The sequence below is a fragment of the Macrotis lagotis genome, chromosome 5 (assembly GCF_037893015.1).
Source record: "Macrotis lagotis isolate mMagLag1 chromosome 5, bilby.v1.9.chrom.fasta, whole genome shotgun sequence".
Lineage (NCBI taxonomy): Eukaryota > Metazoa > Chordata > Mammalia > Peramelemorphia > Peramelidae > Macrotis > Macrotis lagotis.
Genome location: NC_133662.1, coordinates 273,002,809 through 273,030,032, shown reverse-complemented (window position 1 = coordinate 273,030,032; position 27,224 = coordinate 273,002,809). Strand labels below are relative to the sequence as shown.

The 27,224-nt window shown below is 52.9% G+C and overlaps 1 protein-coding gene across 2 annotated transcripts; it reads right to left on the bottom strand.

Annotated features, from left to right (window-relative positions):
• Nucleotides 1–4,303: 4,303 nt before the first annotated feature.
• UBE2G2 (ubiquitin conjugating enzyme E2 G2) lies at nt 4,304–25,479 on the bottom strand. Of its 2 annotated transcripts, XM_074189952.1 has the most exons (7): nt 24,364–24,746; nt 24,157–24,252; nt 16,543–16,578; nt 16,402–16,447; nt 8,563–8,681; nt 6,069–6,209; nt 4,304–5,365 (listed from the first exon to the last, which is right to left on the bottom strand). In XM_074189952.1, the coding sequence occupies exons 1-7, from the start codon at nt 24,461–24,463 to the stop codon at nt 5,253–5,255; spliced, it is 651 nt and encodes a 216-aa protein (XP_074046053.1). In that variant the 5' UTR covers nt 24,464–24,746; the 3' UTR covers nt 4,304–5,252. The 2 variants fall into 2 exon arrangements, with proteins under 2 accessions (XP_074046053.1, XP_074046054.1); XM_074189953.1 differs by lacking the exons at nt 24,157–24,252; nt 24,364–24,746 and adding an exon at nt 25,422–25,479.
• Between the last annotated feature and the right edge of the window lie 1,745 nt (nt 25,480–27,224).

Below are 27,224 nucleotides of genomic sequence, written 5' to 3'. Positions count from 1 at the left end.
TAAATGACTTGCCCGGGGACATACATCTAGATAGGCTCTGAGGTGGGATTTGAAAGTGAGAAGCTGTGTCTTCTTACTGCCAGGTCCAGGCTCTTTGCGTACTATGGGACCACCTCACTGTCCTCCCCTGCACCTATAGGGAAATTACTATAAAGTAATGGGCGAGGGGAATAGCAATGGTCACTTCAGGACACTGTTAATGCTTCAGCTGAGCCTGAAGGTTGGGGAGAAGTCCAAGAGGCAGAAGGAAAGAACCCTAGAGAACCACCCCCATGTGTGCGTGGGAGGGCACAGAGGCTGGTGAGGAAAGGAAATAATGGCAGTGGGTCTGGGAAGGTGGGTAGGACCTCCCTGGCCAGTAGGGGCTCTGAAGGGCAGCCTCAGGAGACAATGGGCCCTGGAGCTCCTGAAGCCAGAGGGTTAAGGGCAGAGTGGAGCTTTTGGACATCACATGAGCACCAGTCTGGCACCCCCAGTTCACCTAATGGGGAGGTGCCTGTGGGGGCGCTCCTGTGGTTGTTTGCCTTCATCACAGGCACTTGGGTGTAAAGTGAACTGGCAGTGCCTGGCACTCTGGCTGGAGTTCATGTCTCTCTGAGCTCCAGGGTCCATTCCCTCTAGGACCAAGGGTCAAGGGCTGTTCCAGATGAGATCCAGATGAGGCCCCTCTCTCCCCTCCCATCACCCTGGTCTGTCCACTAGCGCTGGTCAAAGCAGGAGCTTAGATCAGACCCTCCTGGACCCATCTCTCAGATACAGCAGAGGGAAGAATGCACGCCCGAGCTCTCCTATTGACATATAAGGGATCCTCAGAGGCAGGGCCTGCCAAGACACTCCTGAAACCTGGTTGCCCTTGGCAGAATTGGGGTTCCTCTCACCCACAAAGCCTGTCCCTCTTCTGCCATCACTCTCCTGTGATTCCAACCATCCACATAGTTCTTTTCACCCAGATCTCCTGTAACCCCGGGTCCCTCTTCTTCCCTTCTCCAAAATGGCAGTGTCCATCTGGCCTCTATCATCCTTCCAGTGGGCAAGTCCAATCCATACGTGGATGGATGTCCCCTGGCATTTCCAAGAAGTGCCATGATGACCCCCCCACTTTCCAGATGAGGAAACTAAAGCAAAGAGTGATTCAGTGACTTGTCCAAGGTCACCCAACCAGCTGTGTATGAGGTTGGTTTTGAGCTTGGTCTTCTTGTCTGCAGGTATCTTAAAAATAATCAGTTGTGGGGGGGTGGCTAGGTGGAGCAGTGGATAGAGCACCAGCCCTGGAGTCAGGAGGACCTGAGTTCAAATCTGACCTCAGACACTTAATCATTACCTAGCTGGGTGGCCTTGGACAACCCACTTAACCGCATTTGCCTTGCAAAATCTTAAAAAAAAATCAGTTGGGGAAGCTACTGTCTTTAGGGGAAAGAAAGGAAGTCTATCACTGAGCCAAAGTCTGATTCCTACCTGAGCTTCTGACCCTATTTCCTGCTGTCTTCCAAAATGTATTATATCCCTAACCTGCTATTCCATTTCCTATCACCCTAGGGTTGACCCTGATCTATTCTTCATGATTCTGGCTCTAGGAACCCCAAAGACCCAATAAAAAGACACAATAAAAGTTTTGTCAGGCATCCCCTGACAAATAGGATTATCCCACCCAGGGTCCAGTCTCAAGGGTTGGGTTCTAGCACTCAACAGGTCTCCAATACAAATGCCCAAGGAAGTCTGGGGGAAAGTCAGAAAGGGGCCTGTTTTCAAGGACCTATAAGTTCTCTCACAAAGTAGGTCACCTTCACAGGCCTAGAAACTCTACCTTGTAAGGGGAAGCTAGGTGGCACAGTGGATAGAAAACCAACCCTGGAGTCAGGAGAACCTGAGTTCAAATTTGGCCTCAGTCACTATTCAATAATTGCCTAACTCTGTGACCTTGGGCAAATCACTTAACCCCATTGCCTTAAATAAAAAAAAAAAACTCTTACCATGTATACTTCTAGGCCCCTAAGACAATAGATCTAGAAGTCAATTAAAAAAATAGGAATCCAAGGCAGAAGGTTCCATGGAAAATTTATGAAATTTTACAAAAAATCATAAAACTGATAGAGCTCTGTCAAATAAAGCATTAGAATATTTAATTTGTCCAAGTAGTTCTCAGGACTCAATTGCTAACACTTAAAACCAATGTTCTTCATAGAAAATGCACATTAAGGTAAAAAAAAAACCCTCAAAGGGTAGAAATGATCAAAGCAAAGGAAGGGCCCAAAAGCAAATAAGAACTAAACAAAAAATAGGAAACATTTCATGACTGTTAGCTGGCAGACATTGCCCAAAGTGGAAACATAATCAGGAAAGAGAAAACAGAAACCTATGCCCCTTTCTGGGCCAAGAGTCCTTCATCTGTTCCATGGTGGGAAGTCTCCCCAAATACCAGACAGATAACCTGCTCCTTGCCTTCTGAGGAAGCTCCTTCAAGAACCTATGGGTGCTGGTGCTGTGCAAGCTTCCTCCCTGGCTCCAGTACCCACTGCTGTTTTGTGAAGGCACCCCTCTTCTATATTTCCTCCTTTACCCGAGATCATCGGAGAAAAGCCACTATGGCTCATCCCTCTCACCCAAAGAAGTCCAAGCCTCCACAGAACTAAGACCAGACCTCAGGAGAGACTGGAACCTGAGCAAGCTCTCCCTGTCGCCTCAGTTGTCCAGTCCCGGCTTCCTTCCTCCCAGGCATTGACCCTTGTACCAGGTGAGGTGACATACTCTCAAGTAGCCTCACTTGGCAGGTAAACAAGATTTTTTTTCCACCACCCTGGCCTCTCCTTCTAGAAGAGATTCCAAACCTGGTACCCATTTTGATAACCAGATTTCAATGGTTTCTTGGTCACCCTGTGTATTTGTTTTGTGGGGCTCATCCCACCACACCCAGACCCAGACGAGCTTTGGAAGCCTGACTTGGGGGGGTGGGGGGCTCTCCAGCTGCTCCCTGGCCTCCCCAGAATGGAGCCTCAGGAGTCCAGAGTTGGTCTGAACAGAGGGAATGTACTGGGGGGGGGGGCACAGCCAACCCCAAACTGAGGAACTTTCTAATGCAACACTGGATGATGATCAACTATGGCGGACTTATTCATTTCATGATCATAATCAAAAACAATTCTAAAAGGCATGGAAAACACCATCTGAATGCAGAGAAGGATCTAGGGAGTTACTTTTTAGGTTTCTTAGGCATTTTTTCCTTCCATTTTGATTTGATTCTTCTTTTGCAATACCCTGGACCTATTTAGCAAGATTCTGCATGGGAGTTGGATTGCTTTCTGACAGGGGAAGAGGAAGGGGAGGGAGGGAGGGAGGGAGGGAGAAAAACAGCAAACTCCAAACCTGGACAAAAATAGATTGTTGAACACCAACCCTGTGTGTAGTTGCGCAGCCAGCCACCCCCTGCCCCAGCCCACCCAGCTCCCACCATCTCGACCACAAGAACTGCATCAGAGCAGCCATCCCCAGAGACCTATTATCAGTCAGCTTAAGGGATGAAGGTGAGCACACCCTCACGGTAGCTGCAACAAGGTGACCGGGGACAGAGGACAATGCCAAGCCAGGGCAGGTGCATCTTTGTCAAGATCAGGAGGGTGAGGCCCACAGCCAGAGCTGCGCTGAGCTCCAAGGCCAACAATCTGGGGAGAGCTGGGCCTGGCTGGTTCCTGAGGTATGAGGGAAGGCTCCCAAGCACCAGCTCCTGAACCCTGATCTCCCTTCTACTGAGCAGCAACAAGACCAGAAAAGATACTCTTATCTCCACATGGGGGGCAAACAGAGAATTTTATTTTTTAACAAACCAATTAAACTCCACCATATAATAAAGAAACTGCATGGTGGGGGGGGGGAGTAGGTGGAGAGGGGAAGAGTTTAAAAATAAATACAAATGAATAAAAATTCTTGGATTTTGAAAAAGATTTTCCATTTCAAAGCAGTTCCTCATGCACTTATGAAATTGCCTTCCTCCTCCTCCTCCCTGGCTCCTCTTGATGGGGTGGGCTTCTGAACCGGGAACTCGACTGCTCTCCCCGCTCATACATCCCCATGTTAACTAATCAGCACATGATGCTTGCAAGTTCTCTTGAGGGCACTGGGCTGGCCCCTCTCCCAAAGCCTACACTTTTCACTTTAATCCTAGAAAATTCCCTTCTAGGAATGGCTAATTCAGAGCCCCCCTCAATGGCATTTAATCCCATAAAATGGGAGGGGTTTCCAGGAAGGTCTTTTGGAAATGAAACTGAAGGGAACAATTAAGAGAAATGCAAATCCATAAAGGAACAGCTCATACAACACCCTTTATTTATTGTATTGAAAAAATAGAAATTCCTATTTCAATTTCGCGGGCTAAAAGCAGACCCAAGTAGCTGATTCTGCAGGCAGTGAATCCATTATTGCTTAGAATCTCATCTCTTGACGGTGGGCTGCAGACTCCCAAGTGGCCAGAGAGCATCTCATGGTGGTGAAGATTGCTTGGGGGGGCCAAGTGGGCTCCTCCACAGGCGCCTGCTAATCTTCCCTTAGAGGCAGGATTCAGAAATGTCCTGCTCCTTCCAGGTTCACAAGAATTCCAGAAACCTAAGTGTGCAGGCGCTCCCAGAGAAGCCTCGGCTAGAATTCATGGCCCCTCACGCGCAATGCCAGGAATTCCTGGCCGACTACAGTGAGATCAGAATCTGAGAAACTGAGTTGCCTCCTGAACACTTCTTGGTTTTTTTTAAGACATAGCAATGGAGGTTGCCCCACATTTAATCCACTCCACTCCACCACCCCCCCCCCCGTTGGCCCATATCACAAAAAAGGCCAATTGCCCCAAAGAGTATGGGTTTGACAGTAATGCAGACCTGAAAGGATCATTCCACTAAGTGAAAAGGAAAACGTACATTTGTCAAAGTGTAAGGAGAGAATCAGATCGTAGAATGCATTCTCCATGTGGCACGTGTGTAAATATGCAGCGGTGGACCTGGAATCTGCTGCTTCAAGCGCAGTCGGTGGTCCTCCTCAGAAAGCCCGGCTGCTCCCAATCCCCTCTCCCTCCAGGAAGGCCATGCCCAAGTGGAAGAAGACGCCAAGAGTGCAGAAGCTGCCATCCAGCCTGTTGACCAAAGGAGTCTCAGGGAATGGAGTTTTCAGAGGAACCACAGTGCCAGGTGTTGGCTGTGACTGTGTCCAGGTGTGTGTGGGGGGGGGTGAAGTGGGGACCGGGACAGGGGAGGGGAGCCAAGGAACGGCGACTCCTAGAGCCCCAGCGACTTCTGCACGATCTGCTTGGCAATTCGATAGAACTGTTCTCGGTCATCCCGCCACATTTTAGACGCATCCACATTAGCACCGCTCTCGTCGTTTGGCTCTGAAAGAGAGCCATTCACTTGTTAGTCCACATCCCCGTGGTTCTGCCAGTCCTGGGCGTGGACCAAAGATGAACCATGTGCCCCCTTCCAGGGTGTTCATTAGAGTGTGTACGTGTGCATGGGGGGAGACTGTGGGGGGGTATGTGGGGGGGGTGACTGTGTGTACAGTGTCCTATTAGTAGCAGAGGCATTCCAGAAAAACAAAAGGAACCTCCTTTTAGCATGAATGAACAATCTGTTAAAGTATAGTTTGTAAGATCATACCCCCCCCATCTAAAAAAAAAGAAACCTTCCCCCCTTGGCAGGCCAATCAGTTCAACTGCCCTGGTCTTCCTGGGGGCCCCCCACGGCCCCCCAAGACTCACATGCCCTTGGCCATGGCCAGAGCTGGCCTTTTCCAAAGATCCGTTAAAGGGAGGGCAGCCCGCCCCTCCTTGAATGAGCAGGCCCTGGTAAAGCCTTGCTGGTCCCTGCTCCTGTGTCTCTCATCTGTGGAAGGGGTGGGTCAGTGACCCCCCCCCCAATAGAGCCGGGGCTCCCGGGAGCAGTGTATTTTGCCTGGTGCACAGTAGGCACCTGATAGCAAGCCCACCTGCTCCAGACACTGACTGGGAGGAGCTGCAAGAGGCCTCAGGCCCAGGGTGGGTGTCTTGGTGAGATCATCTAAGGATCAAACCCACTAGAGCTCCTCTGGCAGCTCACCTGCTAACATGCTCACTACAGAGAGCAGGATCTTCTCCACGCTCTGCACGGGGCTCCAGCGCTCGGCACTGCTCTCGTAGCCCATGGGGTCATCTCCAGGAGCGTGCAGGATAGAGATGCAAACCCTTCCGTCAGGGTAAACTGCAAACAGACCAAACATGGATGATGTGATACCAGGGACGATCAGAGTGAGCAGCCTGAGGCCAAAACCAGCGGCCGTTGGCACAATTCCCAGAGTCATGCTTGGTGAGAGGCAGCTGATCCAAGCCTGGGGCACAGGATCCCCCCACCAAAAGGGCCCCAGTAGGACCAACAGACTAAAATGAGAACTGACTCTTGGAGGAAACCAGAGTCACAAAGGAAGGCGCCAAACCAACAGCCTCTCAGCCTGACCCATCCATCTCCTCAGGATGACAAAGCCACCCCACCCACCATCTCTGAAGAGGGGGTACACAGGATGCATGGGTGCAGAGTGCCACACCACAGGCCTAGACAGTGATGTGCGCTCATTCTGCCCCAGCAGCCCTAGTCCCACAGAGGCAACGGGGAAGTCTTGGATTCAAATCTGCCTCTGACACTTGCTGGTCCCTCTTGGGCTCCAACTTTCTCTTCTCTAAACCTCAGAAAAGGAGACTGAAGGTATGGGTACCATTGCTGTGACTATCATCAGACATCACACTCACTCCGGAGGTGCCAAGGCCCCAAACTCAGCTTCCTTCCTCCAGGGCTCCCCACAGCAGCCTTTAGGGACCCCTTAAAAGTGCTTGGGCCCACTGCCAGGCTGCTAAGGAAGATGCCCAACAGCCTGGGGACATGGTCAGCCATGACGCAGCTCTCAGCAGGTGAGTGGAGATCTGGGATGGCCAGTGCCCTCCACAGGCAGAGAAAGAACTAGCATGAAGCAGGGTAGGGTCACTTTCTATAAGTTCTCTTCTACTGTTTCTTTCTTTGTCATAGTTTCCTCCCCTTAGTTCTAATTCTTCTTTCACAATATGACAAATATGGAAAATAGGTTCAAAATGACTACACGTACAACCAAGAGTGGACTGTTCATTGCCATGGGGGCAGGGGGGGAGATGGGCATCTTAAAAATTAAGCTGCTGAATTCCAAGGGGGAGTTGTAGGAACAAACCCAGAAGGCCCCAGGACTGGAGGAGACTCCTTCCTCAGGACCACGTGGCTGATAACAAGATATCAAGCCTCATCTGCCTCACTGTACCTCCCCACCCCAGCTCCCCATAAAGCCTGTCATTCAGTGAGGCAAACCCCTTTAGGGGTTATCTTAGAAGATATCCAGGGAGAGTGTCCCTAGTTTGGGGAGGAGTATAGACTACCCAAAATCTACCTGCTGGGGTGGCCAACCCTGGCACAGAGTGTATAGGGACACAGAGATCCTGGCAAGGATGCTGGGCTAAGGTCACCAAGGCTAACAAATAAAAACTCACAGAGGAGTCCAAAAGAGATTGGAGGAGTAGAGAACAATGAGAGCTAATGCTTCCACTGATCTTCTATGTGCTAGGTGGACAGGCACTATTATTAGACCCATTTTACAGGTGGGAAACAGGGGTAAACAGTTTAAGTGACATGCTCAAGGTCACACAATTTGTAAGAGTCCAAGGCTGGATTTGAATTCAGGTCTTTCTGACTGGTTCAGAGGTCTGTGCAGACCTTTGAGCAGACCACAAAGGCAGCAGGAGGCCGTGGCAGCCAAAAAATCTAAGGAGATTGGAAGCGAGCTGGAAAAGAACTATAATGGACATAAGGGGTGTCCAGGGAAAGCCACACAGAACCCCCAAAGAGAACAAAAGAAAAGGACCCGCATGGATGCAAAGACTGACTTTCCATGGGCTGGCAAGTTGGTGTGGAAGAGGTGAGGGAAGGCTCCCGGGGAGACTGGTCTGAAGTGATACCACCGCACCAGTGACCAACAAGTGGCCAAGTCTTCGCTCTGCTCAGCAACACAGTGCCCCAAGACAATCGCCGGGGGACTCAGGAAAAATGCTCTCTGCCTCCAGGGTCAGGATGCAGACCCAACCGGCCATTTTGTTATAAACTTTTTTTTTCCATTCTTTTTTGCAACATGGCTAACGTGGAAATGGTTTGCATATCACATATATAATCAAAATATCATTTGCCTTCTAAGTGAGGGAGAAATTAGCAGAAAAGAAGACATCTAGAATTCAAAATTCAAAGATAAATGAGGAGGGGTTTTGGAGGGCAAAGGGGGCTGCCAATCCACACAGATGTGCTGGCAAATTAGCCGAGGCCTCATCTCAGTTTCCATTAAAAAATAAGCAATGATTCCAGAATAGCAGGTATTCAAAGTTCTTTGTGGTCCAAGGCTCTGGTCACTCTCAAGCCCACCCTCTTCCCCCCAAAATAGGGCTCTGATCAGGGTGTAGTGAGTTGGGCAGGGCAGGGTCCCACAGTCACACCATTAAGGGCAGCAGCTCTTCCTAACCCCACCCCCCATACAGACAGTCCAATCACTTACTGTTTGGGTGGAACATCTCACAGGTGAACCTCATCTTGGGGGGGCTGAGTGGGTAGTCCAGAGGAAAGCTCAGAATTGCAGGAAAAACACCAAACTCAAAACAGGTGTCTTCTGGGCCCCTGCAGAAAAGGGATTCAACTGAGTCCACACCTGGGTTTGGGGTACAGTGGTTGATGCTGGGGGAAACCCCTAAACGCTTCTGAGTCCCTACAAATGGCTACTTCTTCTAAGCAGTCCTCTGCTCCTTGGCCCCCATCTGACAAGTTCCAAAGGACAGAAACCACACTGAAGTCAAACAAGTGGGGAAGAAAGGCTCTCCTCCCAAACCCTTCACCCCAAAAAAACCTTCCTACTCTGCCCCAGTCTCCAGCTCATTGCCTCCCAGGCATCCCCCTGGCAAACACCCATCCATCTCCCAATCGCCCTCCTTGAGACCAGACCCCCACATCTGGGGCACGTCACACCCTACCTCTTGCTTGTTCTCTCATCCCCACTCCCACAGGCCCCTTTGCTCATCTCATGTCTTTGTGACAAGAGCCCAAACCAGACCTGGAGTCAGCTGCCAAGACCCCCACCCTGAAGCATCAAGGGCTCCTCATGGTCGCCGAGATCAAATACCAACACCAAAGGTTGGCATGGACTCGAGTCTGACTTCAGACCAAGCTCAGCCACTGCCACTTCCATTCCCTCCAACCAAGGAGGAACTTCCTCCTCACCGCTTGTGTCTGTGGCACCAGGAAGCCTTCCCTTGAATGACTCCACATATGTGTGCATGTGCACACATGTGTAATACACACCCACACATGCCCACACAGTGCCTGTGTCCTGGCCCTCGAGGAGAGGACATTCTACCAGGGGAGCACTGCCTGGGCGGTTCTGCTCCAGCTCCAGGTTGTATCCACTAAGAGAGGCCAGGTGCATCCAGACTTATCAGAGACGGGCAAGCCAGGACTTGGGAGTCTGACTCCGCTGTTGGCAGGCAGGCAAACAGGAGCAATTACAAAAGAATGTCCCGTCTGTGGCTCCATTTACCTGCTCCGGACCTCGTCGGGCAGAGGGTCTGAACCAGGCCCACAAGCCCCTCTCCGAGGGAGGAAGGAGAAGCCACCAGGGTCTTCAGAGGCAGCCAGTCTCTCTACAAGACCTCTGCCAACCAAGAACTCACCCCAGATGAGCCAACTGTTGGGTCGGGAAGCCCCTGAAGGAACCCCGCTGTTCCCAGGCCCACTCCCCTCTGGCTTTTCCAGTCCTTGTCCTGTTAACCATAATCTCTCTCACACACACGGCTCCCTGCTGCTCTTCCCAGGCGGTCTGCTCTCCACCTTCGAGACCTTGTAGCCACCACCCCCCCCACAGACTGCCCAACTCCACACTCATGTTCAGGACCATCCCAGACAGCTGATCTCTCCAGGGGCAAATTTGCCAGCCAGGGCAAACCCAGGGCTTCAAAGGTGTGGATTGGCAGGCCACAGCCAGACAAGTGGTCACTGGGCCCCCACTAGGAAGTCTTCCGCTTAGCTGGACCCAAGTCAGTCACATCAACCCAAGTCAGAACACCCCCCAGAAGACGGTCGACCCTCACATGTGCAGCAGTGGTCTTGCCTCTCCGGTGCCTTCCTCATGTGACTGCGCTATCGCCCTACTTGGCCTTCGTGACAGGCCCAGAACCATGACTGAACCTGACCCCCCAATGAGAGCAAAGAAAGAAGAAAAGGAAATGTACGGACAAGAAGACATACAGCAGCCCCCAACGTGAGAACTGGGAGCTCTTTGTGACCAGAGGAGTCTCGGCATCTAGCAGGGCCTCCCCCTCGGTGGGGCGGGTGTGGCTGAACAAAGGATGGCCCCAGAGGAGCGGTCCAGGGTCAGTAGAAGCCATGTATTCTGACAAAGAGAGGCCAGCCTCAAGGTGCAGGTACAGGCAAGGGCCTGGACCCAGAAGGGGTGATCTAGAGAGGAAATAGCCAAGTGAGGCCACTGGATGGCATCCTGGGGTGCAGGTGCCCCAGTGGAAGAGGGGTGGGGCCTACTGCACTAGAGCGAGAAGAGGACCCGGGCGTGACAGGCAGGCAGAGGCAGGAGAACCCACAGCCTGGAGTCACCAGCACCTGGCAATTCTGGGAGGGGGGCCAACACCAGCCTCTCCCCAGCTCCCTCTGCCATTCATCCCTAAAGGATCCTTGTCTCCCAGTAGACCAGGGGTTCTTCCAAGGTGGGAACTGGTTCTAACTGACCTTTCCTTGAAAGCCCAGGGTGCCCCCAATCACCATCTTCAGGACCCAGTGGTGGGAGGGGCCCAAGAGAGTGTGGAGTCCGCCCAATGGTTTATCAAAGGCCTCTTGTGTTCCCAAACAGTAGTTTCTTTTTTCCCCAACCCCAAGTGGGTCCCACAGCTCCAGAAGGTGATCAGACATTGCCGGCACTACCCTAACATAGAAAAATGTTGACGTGTTCCTGCTTCAGGGGCTGCTGGGTCTTTTTCAACTGCCAAGTCCTTGGTGCCCAAAGGAGGTGTCCAGGTAAGCCCTACCTGCAGCGGTGCGCCCACATAAGCACCAGTAAGCCCAGCTCTGGCTACAGCACCCAAGGCGGGCATCTCTCTCCAAAAGAACTCTTCCCCCCCAGTGGCCCTGAAGAATAAGCTCCAAGGGACTCAGCGTGGCCTCTGCTGGGGGACAGGGATGGCTAGGCCTCAGTCACGCCACCCATCCCAGACTCCCCAAGCCCAAGCAAGGTCATCACCCAGATGCCATCCTCCAGCTGTGCAGACATGGCAGATGTTCAGGCTGGGCTGGGGTCTAGCACGCCAATTCATCGACTGACCGATCCATTGCCCTTCCAGATGCTTCCCTCTGACCAACTACATGGCTTCCCCCAGTGAATCCTTGAACAACTTGGCCCAGATTTTTCTCTTCTTCCTGAGGGATGAGCGGCGGCAGACCAGAACACTATCTGCCTCAAGGAGGAGCACAGGGTCAGGATTCTGAGGTGGAAGGACCCCATGTTACCAATGAGGAGCTCGGGCCCCTGACATGCCTTTTCTGAGGTCATGGGAGCAAGGGACAGAGGCAGGCATGGGTCCAGGGTACCAGCTAAAGATCCAGAACAAAAAGCCAGCACCTCAAGAAAACATGACAAAATGCATCCAAGATCATGTGCTGGATTAGGAGGCTTGGGGGGGGGGGGAACGCAGGCGGAAGCTTCTTAGAATGAGAAGGGAGGGCTTTTCAGATAGGAGGCACACGCTGTTCAAAGGTATGATGATGAGAGATGAGGCCATGGGGTAGAGAAAAGTTCAGAAAGCAGGCAGGAGCCTGCTGAGTGATTGATGGTGGTGATGGTAATGGTGTGGTGGTCATGATGCAGATAAACAGGAGGACCAAGGATGGGACCATGCTGCTGCATCACCAGACAAGACACAACTGGCTGGGCAAGACAGAGAGGTCCATGGGCTGAATCCTGGAAACACCGTGCCACTTCCACAGAACAAGCTGGGAGAGCAGATCCCCGGCCTTGTGGCCCTGGTCCTCAGTCCAAAGAGAATGAACAGTCTGGGCAGCCTCAGTCTCCCCATGTCCACCTGGAACTCCAGGGGAGTTGCAGGAGAGGAAAATGGAGGCTTAGTGGGCCTATTAGCTCCTCTCTTCTAAGCACAAGGTTCAAAGATTCCTGTGCCGCTCACTCTTCATTTTACTTTCTGTTCCTCAGCGTCTTCTCAGGCCAGCCCCTGAAAGACACCAACACAGAGACTGGGCTTCTGGGGAAAGGGTCTCCTTGCCCTGGTGAGCCGACTCAAGTGATGAGAAATGCAGAAAGTTGGCAAGCACATCCTGCATGTCCAAGGGAATAGTATTACTTCCAAGATTTAATTTTCATGGAAAACAAAGCATGAAGAAATCCTGTCTAACTTCACTGTGGGTCTCCAGTGATTAGTCCATCCCTGATCTGAGTTTCCTTTGGGTGACCCAAGTCCCCAGGCCCCACCCTTCCCTCAGATATCTCCTAAGATATCTTGAAATGGCACTGAAACAAATGTACCTGCAGCCAGTGCCATTCTTCAAAGAGCATGTGAAGGACGTGGGTCAGACGTGAGGGTGCCATTGTGGCCAAGGATCAGAAAAGGTGGTCGTCTCCCTTTTCCCTTGCCTCTGGAGTCTCATTCACAAGTGGGCTGTGCCTGATCTTTGCTGGGCTGGTTCTGACCAAGACTGTGGAAGGCTCTTGTTCTCTTCAGCACTTTTCATTCCTTTGGGCAGCAGACCTTAGAATCTTCTGGTAGCCCCCGCCTAGTCTTCTTCACCCTCCATCAGCCTTCTTGAAGAAGTCAGTCTTCTACGCTGGCAGGCCCTGACCCCCCAATCAATGGCTCCATCTGACCCATCTCCACCTCCATGGCCACCACTCTCATTCAGACAACTAGAACACTTTGATTTGTCCTTCCTGCTTTCATCCCACCCCCCCCCATCTCTTCCAACCCCAACAGGTGCCCCCATTGATAAAAATTCCCTCTTGGAGTCAACCTATTTATGCAGCTGAAACTGTGGGGATGCTGCCTCAGAGTTTTTAACCCAGAAGCTGAATGTTCTGTGAGCTTGTTGTGGAGCTTTCCCTGAACTCTTGGGGGCACAGTTCTTTATATTCCCCCCCCCCGAAAGGAGTTCAGTCATGATCTGTTAAAAGGGGGAAAACCCCCGGGAATAACAATCTGTCACCCTAGATACTACATCAGGAAAAGGACTAGAGAACATTCTGGAATTCATCAGGAAAGCAGAGAGAGAGGAAGGGTAGGTGAGGGTGCAGGTGAGCAGAGGGCAGGAGGCGGGTGGAGGCAGGCAGAGGCCAGCCAGGAAGCCAAAGAGAGAGGGGCTGAGAAGTGGCAGCCAGGTGTCTGTCTGCCAAACAAAATCAATGCAGGGACGGTTAATTCCCTAATAGTTGTTTTAAGTGCATTTGTAAACGGCTCCTTATTTATGAAAGGGCCTGGAAGTGGACCAAAACCCACAAGCTCCCTGGGTCTTGAAGGAGGGGAATTCCACACTAACGCAGTCGTCCTCAAAGGGCTTCTGCCCAAGGAGAGGCAACTCCTGGATGAGGCAAGTGTGTGAAACAGAAGACGGACCCATGCTCTCAGGAAGGCCATGCCAGAGCAGGGAGCGTGAGTCCATCTTGTTCCAGGGATCCCGGCACCACAACCTCAAGGGTGGAAGATTCATCCAAGTTAAAAAGATGGTCTCCATTTCAAAGGCAACTGTGTTGCGGGTGAAGAGGATGTGAGAGAAATGAGCAGCCCCACGGTTTAAATTCTTCAGGCATTTTTGTGAAGGGTGTGCACTGCTGAGCCATGGCTAATAAGAGCAACAACCTGGGGGGCTCCGGACTCCACTCTGGTCCCCACTCTGTTTCAGGACTCAGAGAGGCAGGAGGAAGTGGCTCCTGCCCAAGCCTGGAGGAGGCTGCCCTGACGATGAGGATGTGCTCCCTAGAGGATTCCTCAGGCCCAACCACGGTGTCAGAAAGCAGCTCCTGCTCGGGTCTCAGCCAGAAGGCTCCGCAGAGGGCCTTTCAGAAAGGGCACCTGCCCCACCTCCTACACATCAGGGAATACCAGCCCAACTCCATCTGGAAGGGTCACAGAAGCTGCCCTGCACCGGGGTGCCCCAAGGTGGGCAGCTCCCCTGCCAGCAAAACCCTCAGCAGGGCAAGCGGGATGCTTCTGAGTGCCACTTAGGCAGAAAAGCATCGCTGCACCAGAGGCAGACAGGGCAGGCTGCTTGCCTCACCCCACCACAGGCATCATGGTGCCTACACTCATCCTCAGTTTCATTAACCCTGACATCTCACCAGCCTCAGACCCTACCACCCCCTCCAGAAAAGCCCCCTGCACACAACCTCGCAGGCAGATGCAAAGTCTCACTGAGCTGTGGTCATTCAGGAACATGTTAACATGCTCGAGCCTCCGAGAAGGATGCTGACCTCTGGGAGGGACAGGACCACCCAGGATAAATCTCAACAAACCCCTAGCTACAGGGTCACTAGACAGACACCATGACTGAATGGTGGCTTCTCCGCCATCCTTGGCAGTGCTCTCTTTACCATTTGAGCCAAGGAAGAAATAAACTGAAGAACGGGATCAGGACTCAAATGGTACCCAAGAAGTCAACCAAGATAGAGATGGTGAACCTCTAGGAGATTGCTTTCTGATGGGGGAAGGGGGAAGGGAAGAGAAAAAATGTTAAAAAGAAAAAGATTGTTGAAAATTGCCATTTACATGAAGTTGATAAATAAATAAATGGAAAATTTTTTAAGAGTCTCAATAAATGCTTGTTGACTTAAAAACCAAGAAGTCAACCAAGTGTTCCCCCCAACGGAGATCACACGGTCCATCACATGCCACTGACACGGAAAATCTGATGCCAACCACTCAACAATGTCATCTTGCCATTGATATCATTTTAAATGATTCAACATTTTAACGTGATTCCTAAAAGCTGTCCAGAGGCTCCCATCAGGTAGTAGATCAAAGCAAAAAGAGGCCCCACTGACCATCAAGTCCAACACTCTTACTTTAGGAAACTGAGGCACCAGCAGCTCTGAGCACGTAGAAAGGAGGCCAAAGAGGCAAAAGATACAGGGTCTGCCCACCCCCAGGGAGCTTACCTTCTAAAGGGAAAAAGGAAATAACCAGACCCAAAAAGCCACACAGAAAGCAGGAAACCTGCTGGGGAGTCAGTCCAGGGCCAGGAGGCCAGTGTTGCTGGAGCTCAGAGAGGTCGGCAGGAGCTGGCCTAGTCCTGAGGAGGGGTTCCCTGTGGGGAGAGTTGGGGGTGAAGGGCCAGGGCAGTGAATGGTAGGGGCCAGTTACAATAGTTGAGGGACGAAGTAAGAGGTGATGGGTCTAAACAAGGCTGAAGAGGGGCAGAGGGGGCTCAATGAGAGGGAGGAGGCCAGGATGAGGGTGGGACAGTTAGCAAGGGTGTCCAGAAAGGTCAGATTTGGCTATTGGGAGTTTGTTAGTGACTCTAGGAAAAGCACGAAGGCAAAGGCCCAAGGCAGAGAGAGGGTCAGAATCCTGGGAAAAGGGAGACCCCCCCCCCAATATAGATAGTCTCATGATGGGGCTTTACTGAGAAAGGGAGAATGGCAAGACGCCAGTCAGGGAGGATGGGAGAGCCAAGAGGAAAGCAGCCAGCAAAAAGGGAGAGACTGAAGCTCCAGAGACAGATCTGGAAAATGGGGGAAGGGGACAAGGGCACATGCTCAACATCTGTCTTGGCAAGGAAGAGGAAGATGTCTAAATAAAAAAGACAAGCAGAAGGAGCAAGAAAGAGGAGGAGAAAGGGGGATAAGGGGGACGAGGTGGAGAAGAGAAAGAAGGATGAAGGGGGGGGAGTGCAATGCCATGGGGGTCCAAGGAGAAGCAATGTGGGGTGGATCAATGGGGAGAGTAGGGTCAAGGCAAAGGAGGCCTGCCCTACTGAGGGTAGGGAATGGGATCCTGAGTGGACCCACCCAGGCAGCATTTTGGGGATTCCCAGAAAGTGGCTGGTAAGCAGAGGCTACAAGTGTAGCTCAGAAAGAGGGTCCAAGGATGAAATGGAAAGAAAAAGCACTGGAGAGATGGAGGGGGTCAGGCAGGGGGAGATGCCCAGCCCAGCAGCAGCCCAGAGACAAGCTGGGCCTTTAGAAAGCTCAGTCAGGAATCAGAAACAAGTTCCCATGGCTCGGGCCCTTTGTTCTGGGTCGGTGAAAGGAGCCTGGCTTGCATCCCCATCCAGAAGCTCCACCCCTGCTTAGTGGCTGAAAAAGAGGTCAAGTGTGAATGAGAGCTGTCCAACTCACATGATCAAGGCTTCCCATTCAAAAAAATTCTCCTCATTCATGGGGCCTGCAAGAAAAAGAGGGACGGGCACACATTAGTTCTTCCTGGTCCTCCAAAGCACCATCAGTGAGGACAACAAAAAAAAAGGTCTGGGGGCTTACCTGCCACAATTCCCTCTGGCGGGTTCAGCGTCAATTCTGCAAAATTAAGAATTAAAACACAGTCACTAAAAAAAAAACAAAAACAGATGCTAAGTAGAAAGTGAACCACACAGACCCAAAGGAACTTCCAGAAATTTCAACAAATGGAATGACTGAGCAGAATCTGAGAATTCTTTGAAGCCACCAAGTCCAACCCCCCTCATTTCAAAAGAAGAAACCGAGGCACAGGCTTCTATGGCAGGATACAAGCCTAGTGAACTGGAGAGGTTCTCATCACAAAATCAGTGATGCTGTTCAGCTCTCAGAGGTCTCCAACACACTTCTCATACGTTCATTCACAACCCTGTGCCTGGTGTCTGTCATCACCCCCATTTTAGAGCTAAGGAAACTGAGGCTGGTTGGTTGCCCAGGGGTCAAGAAATACTCTGTGTCTGAGGCAGAATTAAAATTCAGCCACTCTTGACTTCCAAGTCCAGAGACCTTGGAAATTGCACAGATGACACTCTCATTTGCAAACAGCAAGGCCCAGCATCATCAATGACATGGCCTTGAGCACTGGGCGCTTTTCCTCACCTTCCTAAATCCTCCTGTCCTGGTTCCTAAGACAAAGACTGAAGCAACCTGTACTGGCTAAGTGCTTCCAGGCCAACGGACCAGACCAAAAGGGCATAATGAGGTACAGGAGGCCTAACTATAAAATGAAGAAAGACAAGGAAATAAATGGGAGAGAGCAGCCCCTGGCAGATGCTATACTCCCTGCTGGAGATGGGGCCAGAGCAGAGTGGAGCATGGGGAGGCAGGTGGAGAAGAGAGGAGGCAAAGCCAAGGACAACAAAGGGATGACAGCAGGGAGACTGGGGAGCCAGCAGCACCTCTGAAAGAACTAGTCATGTGGGACCAAGGCTGAAGCTAGGGGAGGAGAACAAGGTCAGCCTCCTCGGCAGCCTCTTGGAGTGGAAGCCCCTGGAGAAGGGGACCTGCCTTTTCCTCCTGACCTGCTTAACAAACAGAGGGTACTTGCTCGGCATTTGCTCTTTCCAGTCTGAAATGTTCAACCTAACCAGTGAAGCAGGATCCTCAACTGGGAGTCATCTGTATGGAAACTAGGGTGATGAGACTTTGGGGAACTACTCTTGGGGGCAGATGATGGCGAGTAATGGGCCAGGCTCCAAGTTAAGTGCTGAGGATACACAGAGATAGAAGACAGTCCTGGCCCTCCAGAAGCTCCCCCAGGGGACAAAAAAAGATCTATACAAGAAGAGATGGTGGGATATGAGCTGGGACTCAAAGGAAGCCAGGAACTCAATAGGTAGAGATGAGAAGGGATGGTGGCCAAAGAAAATGCCCAGAGTTGAAAGATGAGGGAGAGAGCAGGACTACTGGACTCGAGGGGCAAGAATTCTGGAAAAGGAGAAAGGGACTAGGAGGGCTGCGAACATTTGAGCATTTTGTATTTGCTCCTGCAGATGACTTAGGAGAAGTTGAAATGGTTGTACCTGAGCTTAGTGGCTAAATGGAGGACGGACTGGAGGGGGAAATGCCTGGAGACAGGCAGACCTCCCCACCCCATCTCCAGCAGTAGCTATGGCAAGAGTCCAGATGGGGGTAAGGTGATGACAGCTTGGTCCAGGAGGGGGCAGGGACAGAGGAAAGAAGGGGGCAGATTTGAAAGATGCACCAGAGTTGAAATGGCAGTCCCTGGTACCATACTGGACCTGGGAGATTCTGAGGAAGGTATAGTGGGGGGGGGGGGGGGAGGGTGTAAGGGAAGAGTTTAAAGGAAAAGATCCTAAGTTCTGTTTGGGACGTGTTGAGCTTCCGAAGTTTGAAGAGGGGAGATTACAGGTGGGCAGTGTTTGGGTCAGGAAAGGCAGCTTTTAAAACCTGAAGCAGAGGAGGCGGAGCCAAGATGTCGACAAGAACGGTTCCTGTCTTAGGGGCTCTCTCATAAATCTTCAAAACTAAGGACTTTAACTAAATTTTAGAGAGACAGAACCCACAGAGGGACCCAATGAGGCAGTTCTCCTACTCAAGGTAACCTGGAAAAGAGCAGAAAGGCTCTGCTCCCTGGAGTTGAAGGGGTGGCCGCCAGAGGGGTGGCCTGACAGAGTGTAAGAACTTCAGTCTCCCAAAGAACTTCAGCCTCCTGGAGGAAGCCCCAGGACGCTGGGAGCCATGGCTCACAGCAGCGGGGTAGTTACTTGACCTGCGCCCCAGGGAGTATCAGGCACATATTGGGGGAACAGGGTGGGGTACCTCTGCCAGAGCAAGCAAGTGAAGCCCAGACCTCAGGGTACACAGCAAACGGCATGGCCAGCACAGCCCAGATCCAGGAAACAAGCAGGTGGAGCTGGTAAACAAGAGCCCCCAGGGCATGAGCCCATTGAGCTGAGGGAGGGGAGTGAAGAGAAACTGCAGAGCTCTGTCCTCTGCCCCTGGAACAGGATTCTGGGGTTCTGAACACCTTCAGACCTGACCGCAGTCTAGGCCCCCCCAATAGAACAGCAGGGTCCCCCCACCTCAGCCCCGTAGCAAAGGGGGGCACATATGGTCATTCACAGACCAGGGGGGAGGACAGAGGCTCATACACTGAGACCCTTGTGGGAGTGTCCCAAAAGCTCAGGAAGCACCCCCCAAAAACAGGCTTAGGCTAGGAAAATGAGCAAGCAGAGAAAAAAGAGGAACACCATTGAGAAATATTTTGCATATGAGCCCAAGAAGGATCAAAACACTCAGTCTGAAGATGAGGAAGCACAAGCTCCTGCATCTAAAGACTCCAAGAAAAAAACAGAAATTAGTCTCAGGCTATGACAGAGCTCAAAAAAGACTTTGAAAATCAAATGAGGGAGTTAGAAAAACTGGGAAAAGAAATAAGAGAGATGCAGGAAAAACATGAAAATGAAGTCAGCAGCTTAGTCATGGAAATGCAAAAAAAAATGCTGAAGAAAATAGCATGCTAAAAACCAGCTTAGGTCAAATGGATAAAACAGTTCAAAAAGTTATTGAGGAGAAGAATGCTTTAAAAAAGCAAAATTGGCCAGATGGAAAATGAGATAAGAAAGCTCTCTGAGGAAAACAAATCCTTCAGACAAAGAATAGAACTCAGGGAGATCAATGAATTTACAAGAAATCAGGACTCAATACTTCAAAACAAAAAAAAATGAATAATTAGAAGAAAATGTGAAACATCTCATTGAAAAAAACAACTGATATGGAAAACAAATAAAGTCATGATCGGGAAAAGAGCCTTGACATCATTTTCAAGGAATTACTACAGGAAAATTGCCCTGATATTCTAGAAGCAGAGGGCAAAATAGAAATGGAGAGAATCCACTAATTCCCCCTGAGAAAGAGATCCCAAAAAAACCAACCCCTAGGAATATTATAGCCAAGTTCTAGAACTCCCAAGTCAAAGAGAAAATATTACAAGCAGCCAGAAGGACACAGTTCAAATATCGTGGAGCTGCAGTCAGGATCACACATGACTTAGCAGCAACTATATTAAAAGCTTGTAGGGCTTGGAGTATAATATACTGGAAGGCAGATGAGCTTAGAATGCCGCCGAGAATCAACTACCCAGAAAGGCTGAATGTCCTCTTCTAAGGAAAAAGATGGACTTTCAATGAACCAGAGGAATTTCACATGTTCCTGTTGGAATGGCCAGAGCTGAACAGAAGGTTTGATCTTCAGATACAGGACTCGGGTGAAGCATAGAGACTGGAGGAGAGGGGGGAAATATGAGGGACTTGATGATGAACTGCATGTATTCCTGCATAGAAAAATGACACTGATAATACTCATATGAACCTTCTCAGTCAATAGAGCAGGTAGAGGGAACTTTTATAGTTGAAGCATAGGAGAAAGCTCAATTTGAAGATAAAATATGGAGTAAAAATGGAGTCAATAGAAAAAAGGGAAATGTGATGGGAGAAAGAAAAAGGAGAGAGGGGATAGGCCAAGATATTTCATATAATAAGATTTTTCTTTATTACAATGAGCTATTGCAATGATATGGAAGGGGGGAAGGCAAGGGGGAATGAGGGAACCTTTGCTCTCATCAGAGATGGCTAGAAGAGGAAACAGCAAATATACTCAATGGGGTATAGACATCTGGAGTAAGAAGGAGTGGGGAGCAGGGGGAAGGGGGGGGGGATGTGAATGATGGAGGAGAGGATGGACCATGGGGGGAGAGTGGTCAGATATAACACATTTTCTTTTTTACTTATTGCAAGGGGTTGGGATTGGATGGCCTGCCCAGGACCATAGGGCCAGGTGGACGCTGGGCCTAAGGGGTGGTATAGGGGCTCAGGGCTTCTTGGTCCCAAGACCAGGGATCTATCTGCTGCACCACTCAGCGACCCTACAGCAGAGTCAGAGTGAAAGGAGAGAGAAAATATAGTACATGGTAGTGGAGAAACATGAAAGGAGGGAGTTGCGATCAGCAATGGCAATGGTGGAAAAATATGGAACTTTTGCAATGGAGTTATCCTAAAGAAGGTGATCCACCCACGACAGTTGTTGGTGTTGGAACAAAGACTCAAGCACATTTATTATTATTATTATTATTATTATTATTTATTATTATTATTATTTTGGGGGGTGCAGGGCAAGTGGGGCTGGGTGTCCTGCCTGGGGCCACATAGCAGGGTGATCGTTGGGTGTCTGAGGTGGGATTTGGACCCGGGTGCTCCTGGCTCAAGGGCCAATACTCTATCCGCCACCCAGCCACCCCTACTATTATTACTATTTTATTTTATTTAGGGTCTTTTTTTTCTTTTTTTTTGGTTTTTTTTCAGGGCAGTGGGGTTGGGGTGGCTTGCATGTCACACGGCTGGGTGACTGTTGGGTCTACAGGGCTGGATGTGGGCTCATGGCTCCAGGGCTGGTGCTCCGTCCATTGTGCCACCTGGCCATACCTACAAATATTACTATTATTTTCTTATTTTCATTTTTTCCTCTCCTCTTTATTGCTCAAGCAAGTCTATATTTTTTGGGGGGAGGGGTATTTTGTTTACTCTTAAACAAGAATATTTTATTAATGTATAAAAAACATTTGTACAAAATGAGCATAAACATTAAATGAAGAGATCAAAAAAAAAAACCTGAAGCAAAAGGATCATCATTAAATTCACAGGACTGGATGAGATCCCCAGCAATGCAGACAATGAACCACTGAAGGAGACTTGGGCACAAGACACCCCATGGTGAGCAGACCCAGCCTAATACAGTTTCTCCCAAGTTTTCTTTCCCATGAGGCCAGTCTCCCCCCAAGCTCCTCCAATCAGTGTGCGGCACAGGCCGGCCCTTCTCCCTCCTCAGTTGTGTTCCAACCGAGCTATGACCTTCCAAAACTCAGCCCTCCACAAGGGACCATCAATTGTCCAGGCATGGTGGCCCAAGCCCCTCTATCCAGCTCCGGTCAGCCTCACTCATCCTCCACTTGGTCACTTCTGTTCTTTCCTTCCTTCCCTTTTAAAAATACATTTTCTGGGGCAGCCAGGTGGTGCAGTGGATAGAGCACCAGTCCTGGAGTCAGGAGGACCTGAGTCAAATCCAAACACTTAATTCCCTAACTGTGTGACCTAGTCCCTTAACCCCACTGCCTTGCAAAAACAAATACATTTGCTGCCACTTCTTCCGCTTTGTCCCAGAAACATACAACAGAGAAAAAAAGCATGTCAACTGCTGAGAAGACTGACTGTGGTGTTCTGCTCCATTCCTGAGGACCACCACCCCTGATGGGCCCAGGCAACTCAGTTCTCTGATCTCTAAGATTTCCAGTTTCACTGGGCAGAGCCTGGGAACTCCTCGCTCACTCCTAAGGCAGCTGGAGAAGAACCCAGCAGCTTCATGTTGGTTAAACCCTCAGGGTGTAGTTATGAGGGCAAGACAATCTGGATGGCAGCCTGGTGAGCCCTCATTTCACGCAGTATGCCAAGACAAACTCCAAAGAGAAGATTTAGACAAAAAAGCAACATGTGTGCATGTGTGTGTGTGGGGGGGTGTACACAGGACCGACTAAAACTGCCAAGACCCAGAGTCGTTCCCAACAGAAAACTGGCCCCAAGGCTCATGCCCCAACTGCCTTCCATAGACCAATCTTTGCATTTTTCAAGGCAAACCAACAAGCACTTAGGAAGTGGTGACTGTGTGCCAGGAAACGGACACACAAAGAGAAAGACCAGGCTGTCCCTGCCAGGGGCCAGTCAGCAAGAAAGGTCCTCGGAGGCAGCGAAAGACACAGGATCCCCTCAGCCGAGGCCATTTCCATGGATCAAATGTGAAGCTGCAGCTTGGGATGCTGCACCACTGGATGGGGCCCAGGACTCAGTGGACAGTCCCAAGGAAGAAGCAACGGCCCAGGCTGGAGGGCCCGCTGATCCCCAGGCCCCACGGGTCCATTTCTATTGGGGTCTCTTCAAGACAGAGGCCCGGATGTCCTATCCCTGGTCCCAAGGACTGGCACTGGAGCAGCCACTTTGTCTTTTGGGCCAGAATCAGAGCTGGCAGAGTTGTGGTCTCTCAGCACCTTGCATCTTTTGGAGAGAGGATGATGATGGAGATGAGCCACAGGCACAGCAGCTCTTGGCTTCTGAACAAGAAAGACTTGGAGCAAAACTCAGAAGGAGGAAGTCATCATCTGACCAGGGAGACAGCGGCTCAAAAATCATCCACCCCTAGAGGCCACAGAATGACCGAAACCCACCCTACGACTACAGCACGATTACCAGTGGGGCCAAAAGATTCTCAATGACCTTTAATCTCTCTTGGCTCAGGTGTCTGCACATCCCACATACGGCAGCAGACAACCAGTTGGAAGCCACAGAAGACCAGCAGCCTGGCAAGTGATCATCTAGCCTACACATAAACATACACATACGTGCACACACATGCATCAGTTACATGCAGACCTCATACATGCACACATCACATTCACTTTTGCACACACACATCACACTTGCACACATATCCCACACTTGTTCATCACATTCAGACATCACACATACTCAAACATCTCACTCAAACATGCATGCATGTACCACACTTGCACCCACATCCCATACACATACACACACACACACACATACACACACATCCCTTACTTGCACACCTTTCTCTCAAGACCATCAGAAGAGATGAGGAAGGAGAACAGACAATGGCCATGACTCTACATCTCCTTCCCAGGTTCAAGTGAAACACACCTAGGTTCCACGTGACCACAGTGGCCCAGGTAGATGACCACATGGCAGGGGTAGCCCAGCCTGGCTCTAGAGGCCACACAGACTAGGATTATGCCTGATCCAACAGTGCCACCTGCTGGTCAGCCCATGTGAGAGTCTCCCAGACAGCGACTGGTGTCCAGGATTCTTATATAAGGACACTGTCCCCTTCCTGGAGGGCAGCGTACACATCTTCAAGCACTGAGGAAATGAGTGGGGAGGGAAACACAAAAATTCTACAACATCCCTTTCTGGGAGTCAAAACCAGGCCCTCCTAAGTGGCCCTGGGGGGACTGACATTAAATCAGGATTTCTGGAGAGGATTCCTCTGGACTGGGTCCAATAGCACAAATTTTACTTGAACCATTTACTGTGGCACAGAAGTCACACCCACCCAATGTTAGCCTGTGTTCTTGACTGTTCTGCCCAGGTTTTGTACGTGTTCCCAAAGGGGCCAACAGAGCGCTGACCTCTGCACCGAAATGTATGGCTGGAGCAGGAAATCAGTATGCTAAGTTGATGACTGAGGGCCAGGGCTCCCCATCTTCTAACAAGCCCCAGCCCCCCTGTACCCCCAGCTCAGCACAACCTTCCACCCCACCTCCCTCGCTGTCTTGGATTTCTGTGTTCATTCTGCCTCGACCCGCAGACCCGCGACAGACAGAGGGGAAGCTCCCTGAGGGCAGCTGCTGATTCTCCATGGGCTCTCTGGGGCAGAGGCACCAAAGTCCAGTGCTGGGTGTCAAGGCTGTCTCCTGCTCCAAGGACGGGTCCCTAACTGGGAGTTCTACACGAGAGCCCAGAAGAAAAGGAGCCTAAGACAGCTCCAGGCTCTCCCAGGACAAGGCCTGCCATGAAAACAACCGCCTGTGATCGGGGGAAAAAGGTGAAGTAGCCACCAGGGGCAGACTCCCTCTCTCCCCAGGGACCATGGGCAGATGGGACACAGGGTCTGGCCGCAGGAACGTAAGGCCCCGGGACTGGGTCAAGGTACTGAGGCAGAGACCAGGCCCGAGGGGCCCCAATGACCGCACGGTCCCCTTCCTCGGGGCGCGGACGCCCGACTGCCAGTTCAGAGCCGGCCCCCGGACAGAGACCCCCCGCGGCTCCCCGTCGGAGAGCACGAGAAGAGAGCTTCTGGCCCCAGCCCCTGCTCTGGGCCGGGGGGCTCCGGCTGCCGCCCCGCACAAGCCTCCCATGGGAGTGAGGGAGAGGGCACACGGGGGCTTAGGGGCCGGGCTCCGGGCGGCAGGGCCGGGCCAAAGCCGCACACCGAGGCCCGTCAGCCCCCCTCGGAGAAGGGGCGCGGTGTGGGCCGCGGGGCTTGTCCCGAAGCCCGGCACAGGGCAGGGGGCTTTTGTGGGTCCCGGCGGCGGCCCGGCCGGTGCCCCCGGCTAGCTTCCGTGCCAGTCTCGCCCCCACCGGGGCCCGGGCACCCACCGCAGGGCAGCCGGCCTCCGGGGCCCGGCCCGGGAGGGCTCCAGAGCCCAGTTCCGATGCGGCCAGGCGGGCGGCGCTGCCGCGAGGGGAGGCGGGGCCCGAGCTGCGGGGCCCCGGGGGCGCCCCGACCCAGGCCCGCGGGGGGCCCCGGGGGCGGGGCTGCGGCGTGCGCCGGGGGGCGGGGCCTCCCCTCCCCCCGCCCGGCCCGGCCCCACTCACGCTTGTACTCAGCCATGAGCCGCTTCAGCGCCGTCCCCGCCATCCCGGCCCCGCCGCCGCCGCCCCTTCCTCCGCCCGCGCCGGCCCCGCGGCCCGCAGCCGCCGCCCGCTTCCGAGTGGACGCGGCCCCGCCCCCGCCTCTTCCGGGTCTGCGTCACGACGTCCGCTCACGTGGGAGCGCCCAGGCGCGCCTGCGCAGCGCGTCCCGGAGCGCCCCCCCCCCCGTCCCGGGCGCCCCCTAGCGTCCCCCGGCGGCCGCTGCAGCCCAGCGCGCCGCTGATTGGCTCTATGGCCACGTGGCACGGCGCGTGGGGGAGGGCCCGGGGGCAGGGGCTCAGGGGCAGTGACGTCAGCAGGGCCGGGAGAACCAACCCCGGGGGCCCGAGCCCAGGCCTCCGGCCGGGGGTGGGGGGGGGCGGTTAGGCCGCGGGGGGGGGGGGGGGGGGGCGGGACGGCCCCCTGTTTTCTTTCTGTCCCGCAGCAGCTGTCACGTGATCATTGCGGCCACGTGTGGACTAAAGCGGGCGGGCGTGGCCACTGGGGGGGCACCCCGAACCCCAAAGGATTCCGGAAGCCGGAGCAGGGAAGAGGGGCTGTGGAAACAAAAGGGGCTGTGCACGGGGCCACAAGGCTCCGGGCCCCAGCGGCCGGCTGGCCCCCGGCCCCGCTCCCCGGCCCCGGCCCCGGCCCCGGCCCCCGGCCCCGGCCCCGCTCCCCGGCCCCGGCCCCGCTCCCCGGCCCCGGCCCCGGCCCCGCTCCCCGGCCCCGCTCCCCGCTCCCCGGCCCCACTCCCCGGCCCCGCTCCCCGGCCCCGGCCCCGCTCCCCGCTCCCCGCTCCCCGCTCCCCGGCCCCACTCCCCGGCCCCGCTCCCCGGCCCCGGCCCCGCTCCCCGGCCCCGCTCCCCGGCCCCGCTCCCCGGCCCCGCTCCCCGGCCCCCGGCCCCGGCCCCCGGCCCCGGCCCCGCTCCCCGGCCCCGGCCCCGCTCCCCGCTCCCCGGCCCCGGCCCCGCTCCCCAGCCCCCGCCCCGAGATCTCGTGTCCGAACGCCCCACGGCAGCCCTGGTGCTGGGCAGCCGACGGGAACTCGCGGGGACGGCATGGCATGGAGACTCCTGGGCCGGGAGAGTCGGGAGCCGGGGCTGCGCAGGACCGATGTGCGAGGCCGATGCCAGCCCAGGGCACCACTGTCTCCACCCGGCGGCCTCGCCCATCCCACCGGCAGCAGCCAGGGGCAGTTTGGGGGCATCTGCCATGAGCACGCCTCCGTGGCCAGGGGAAGTTGTGGCGTTGGAACCTTTAACCCAAAGAACCCCATTATCTCGTCCTGTCTGCCTGCACTCTTCCCTTAAGGCTCCCACTTCTCAGATGAAGCCAACTGAGACCAGTGTCCACCCTGGAACCAGTGCAAACACTAACAGACTGCCTTCCGGAGGGCGGCAGCCAGATGGAGGGAAAACTGTAAAATTCAAATAACAAAAAACTCAAGGATGGAGCATCCAATGCCATCAGAACCTCCATTTCCCAGCTCCCCGCCTTCACGCAAACCACCATCCCCCTGATCAGTCAACACCTTCCTCTCCCCTTCCCCACGGATCTGGATTCACTGTGCCTGTGGGGTGTAGAAGCTCCGGGAGGGGAGGCGCTGCTTTGCTTCTTGTCTCCCAGGGAGAACAAAGTCCCCAAGGCCCCATTTAGTTTATGTCCTTAAGAGAAGTGGGCCTCAGTTTCTTTATCTATAAAATGAGGGAGCCCGGCAGGACTGGCTCTGAATCTAAGTCAGCCTGGGGGGCTGAGGCTGGGGTG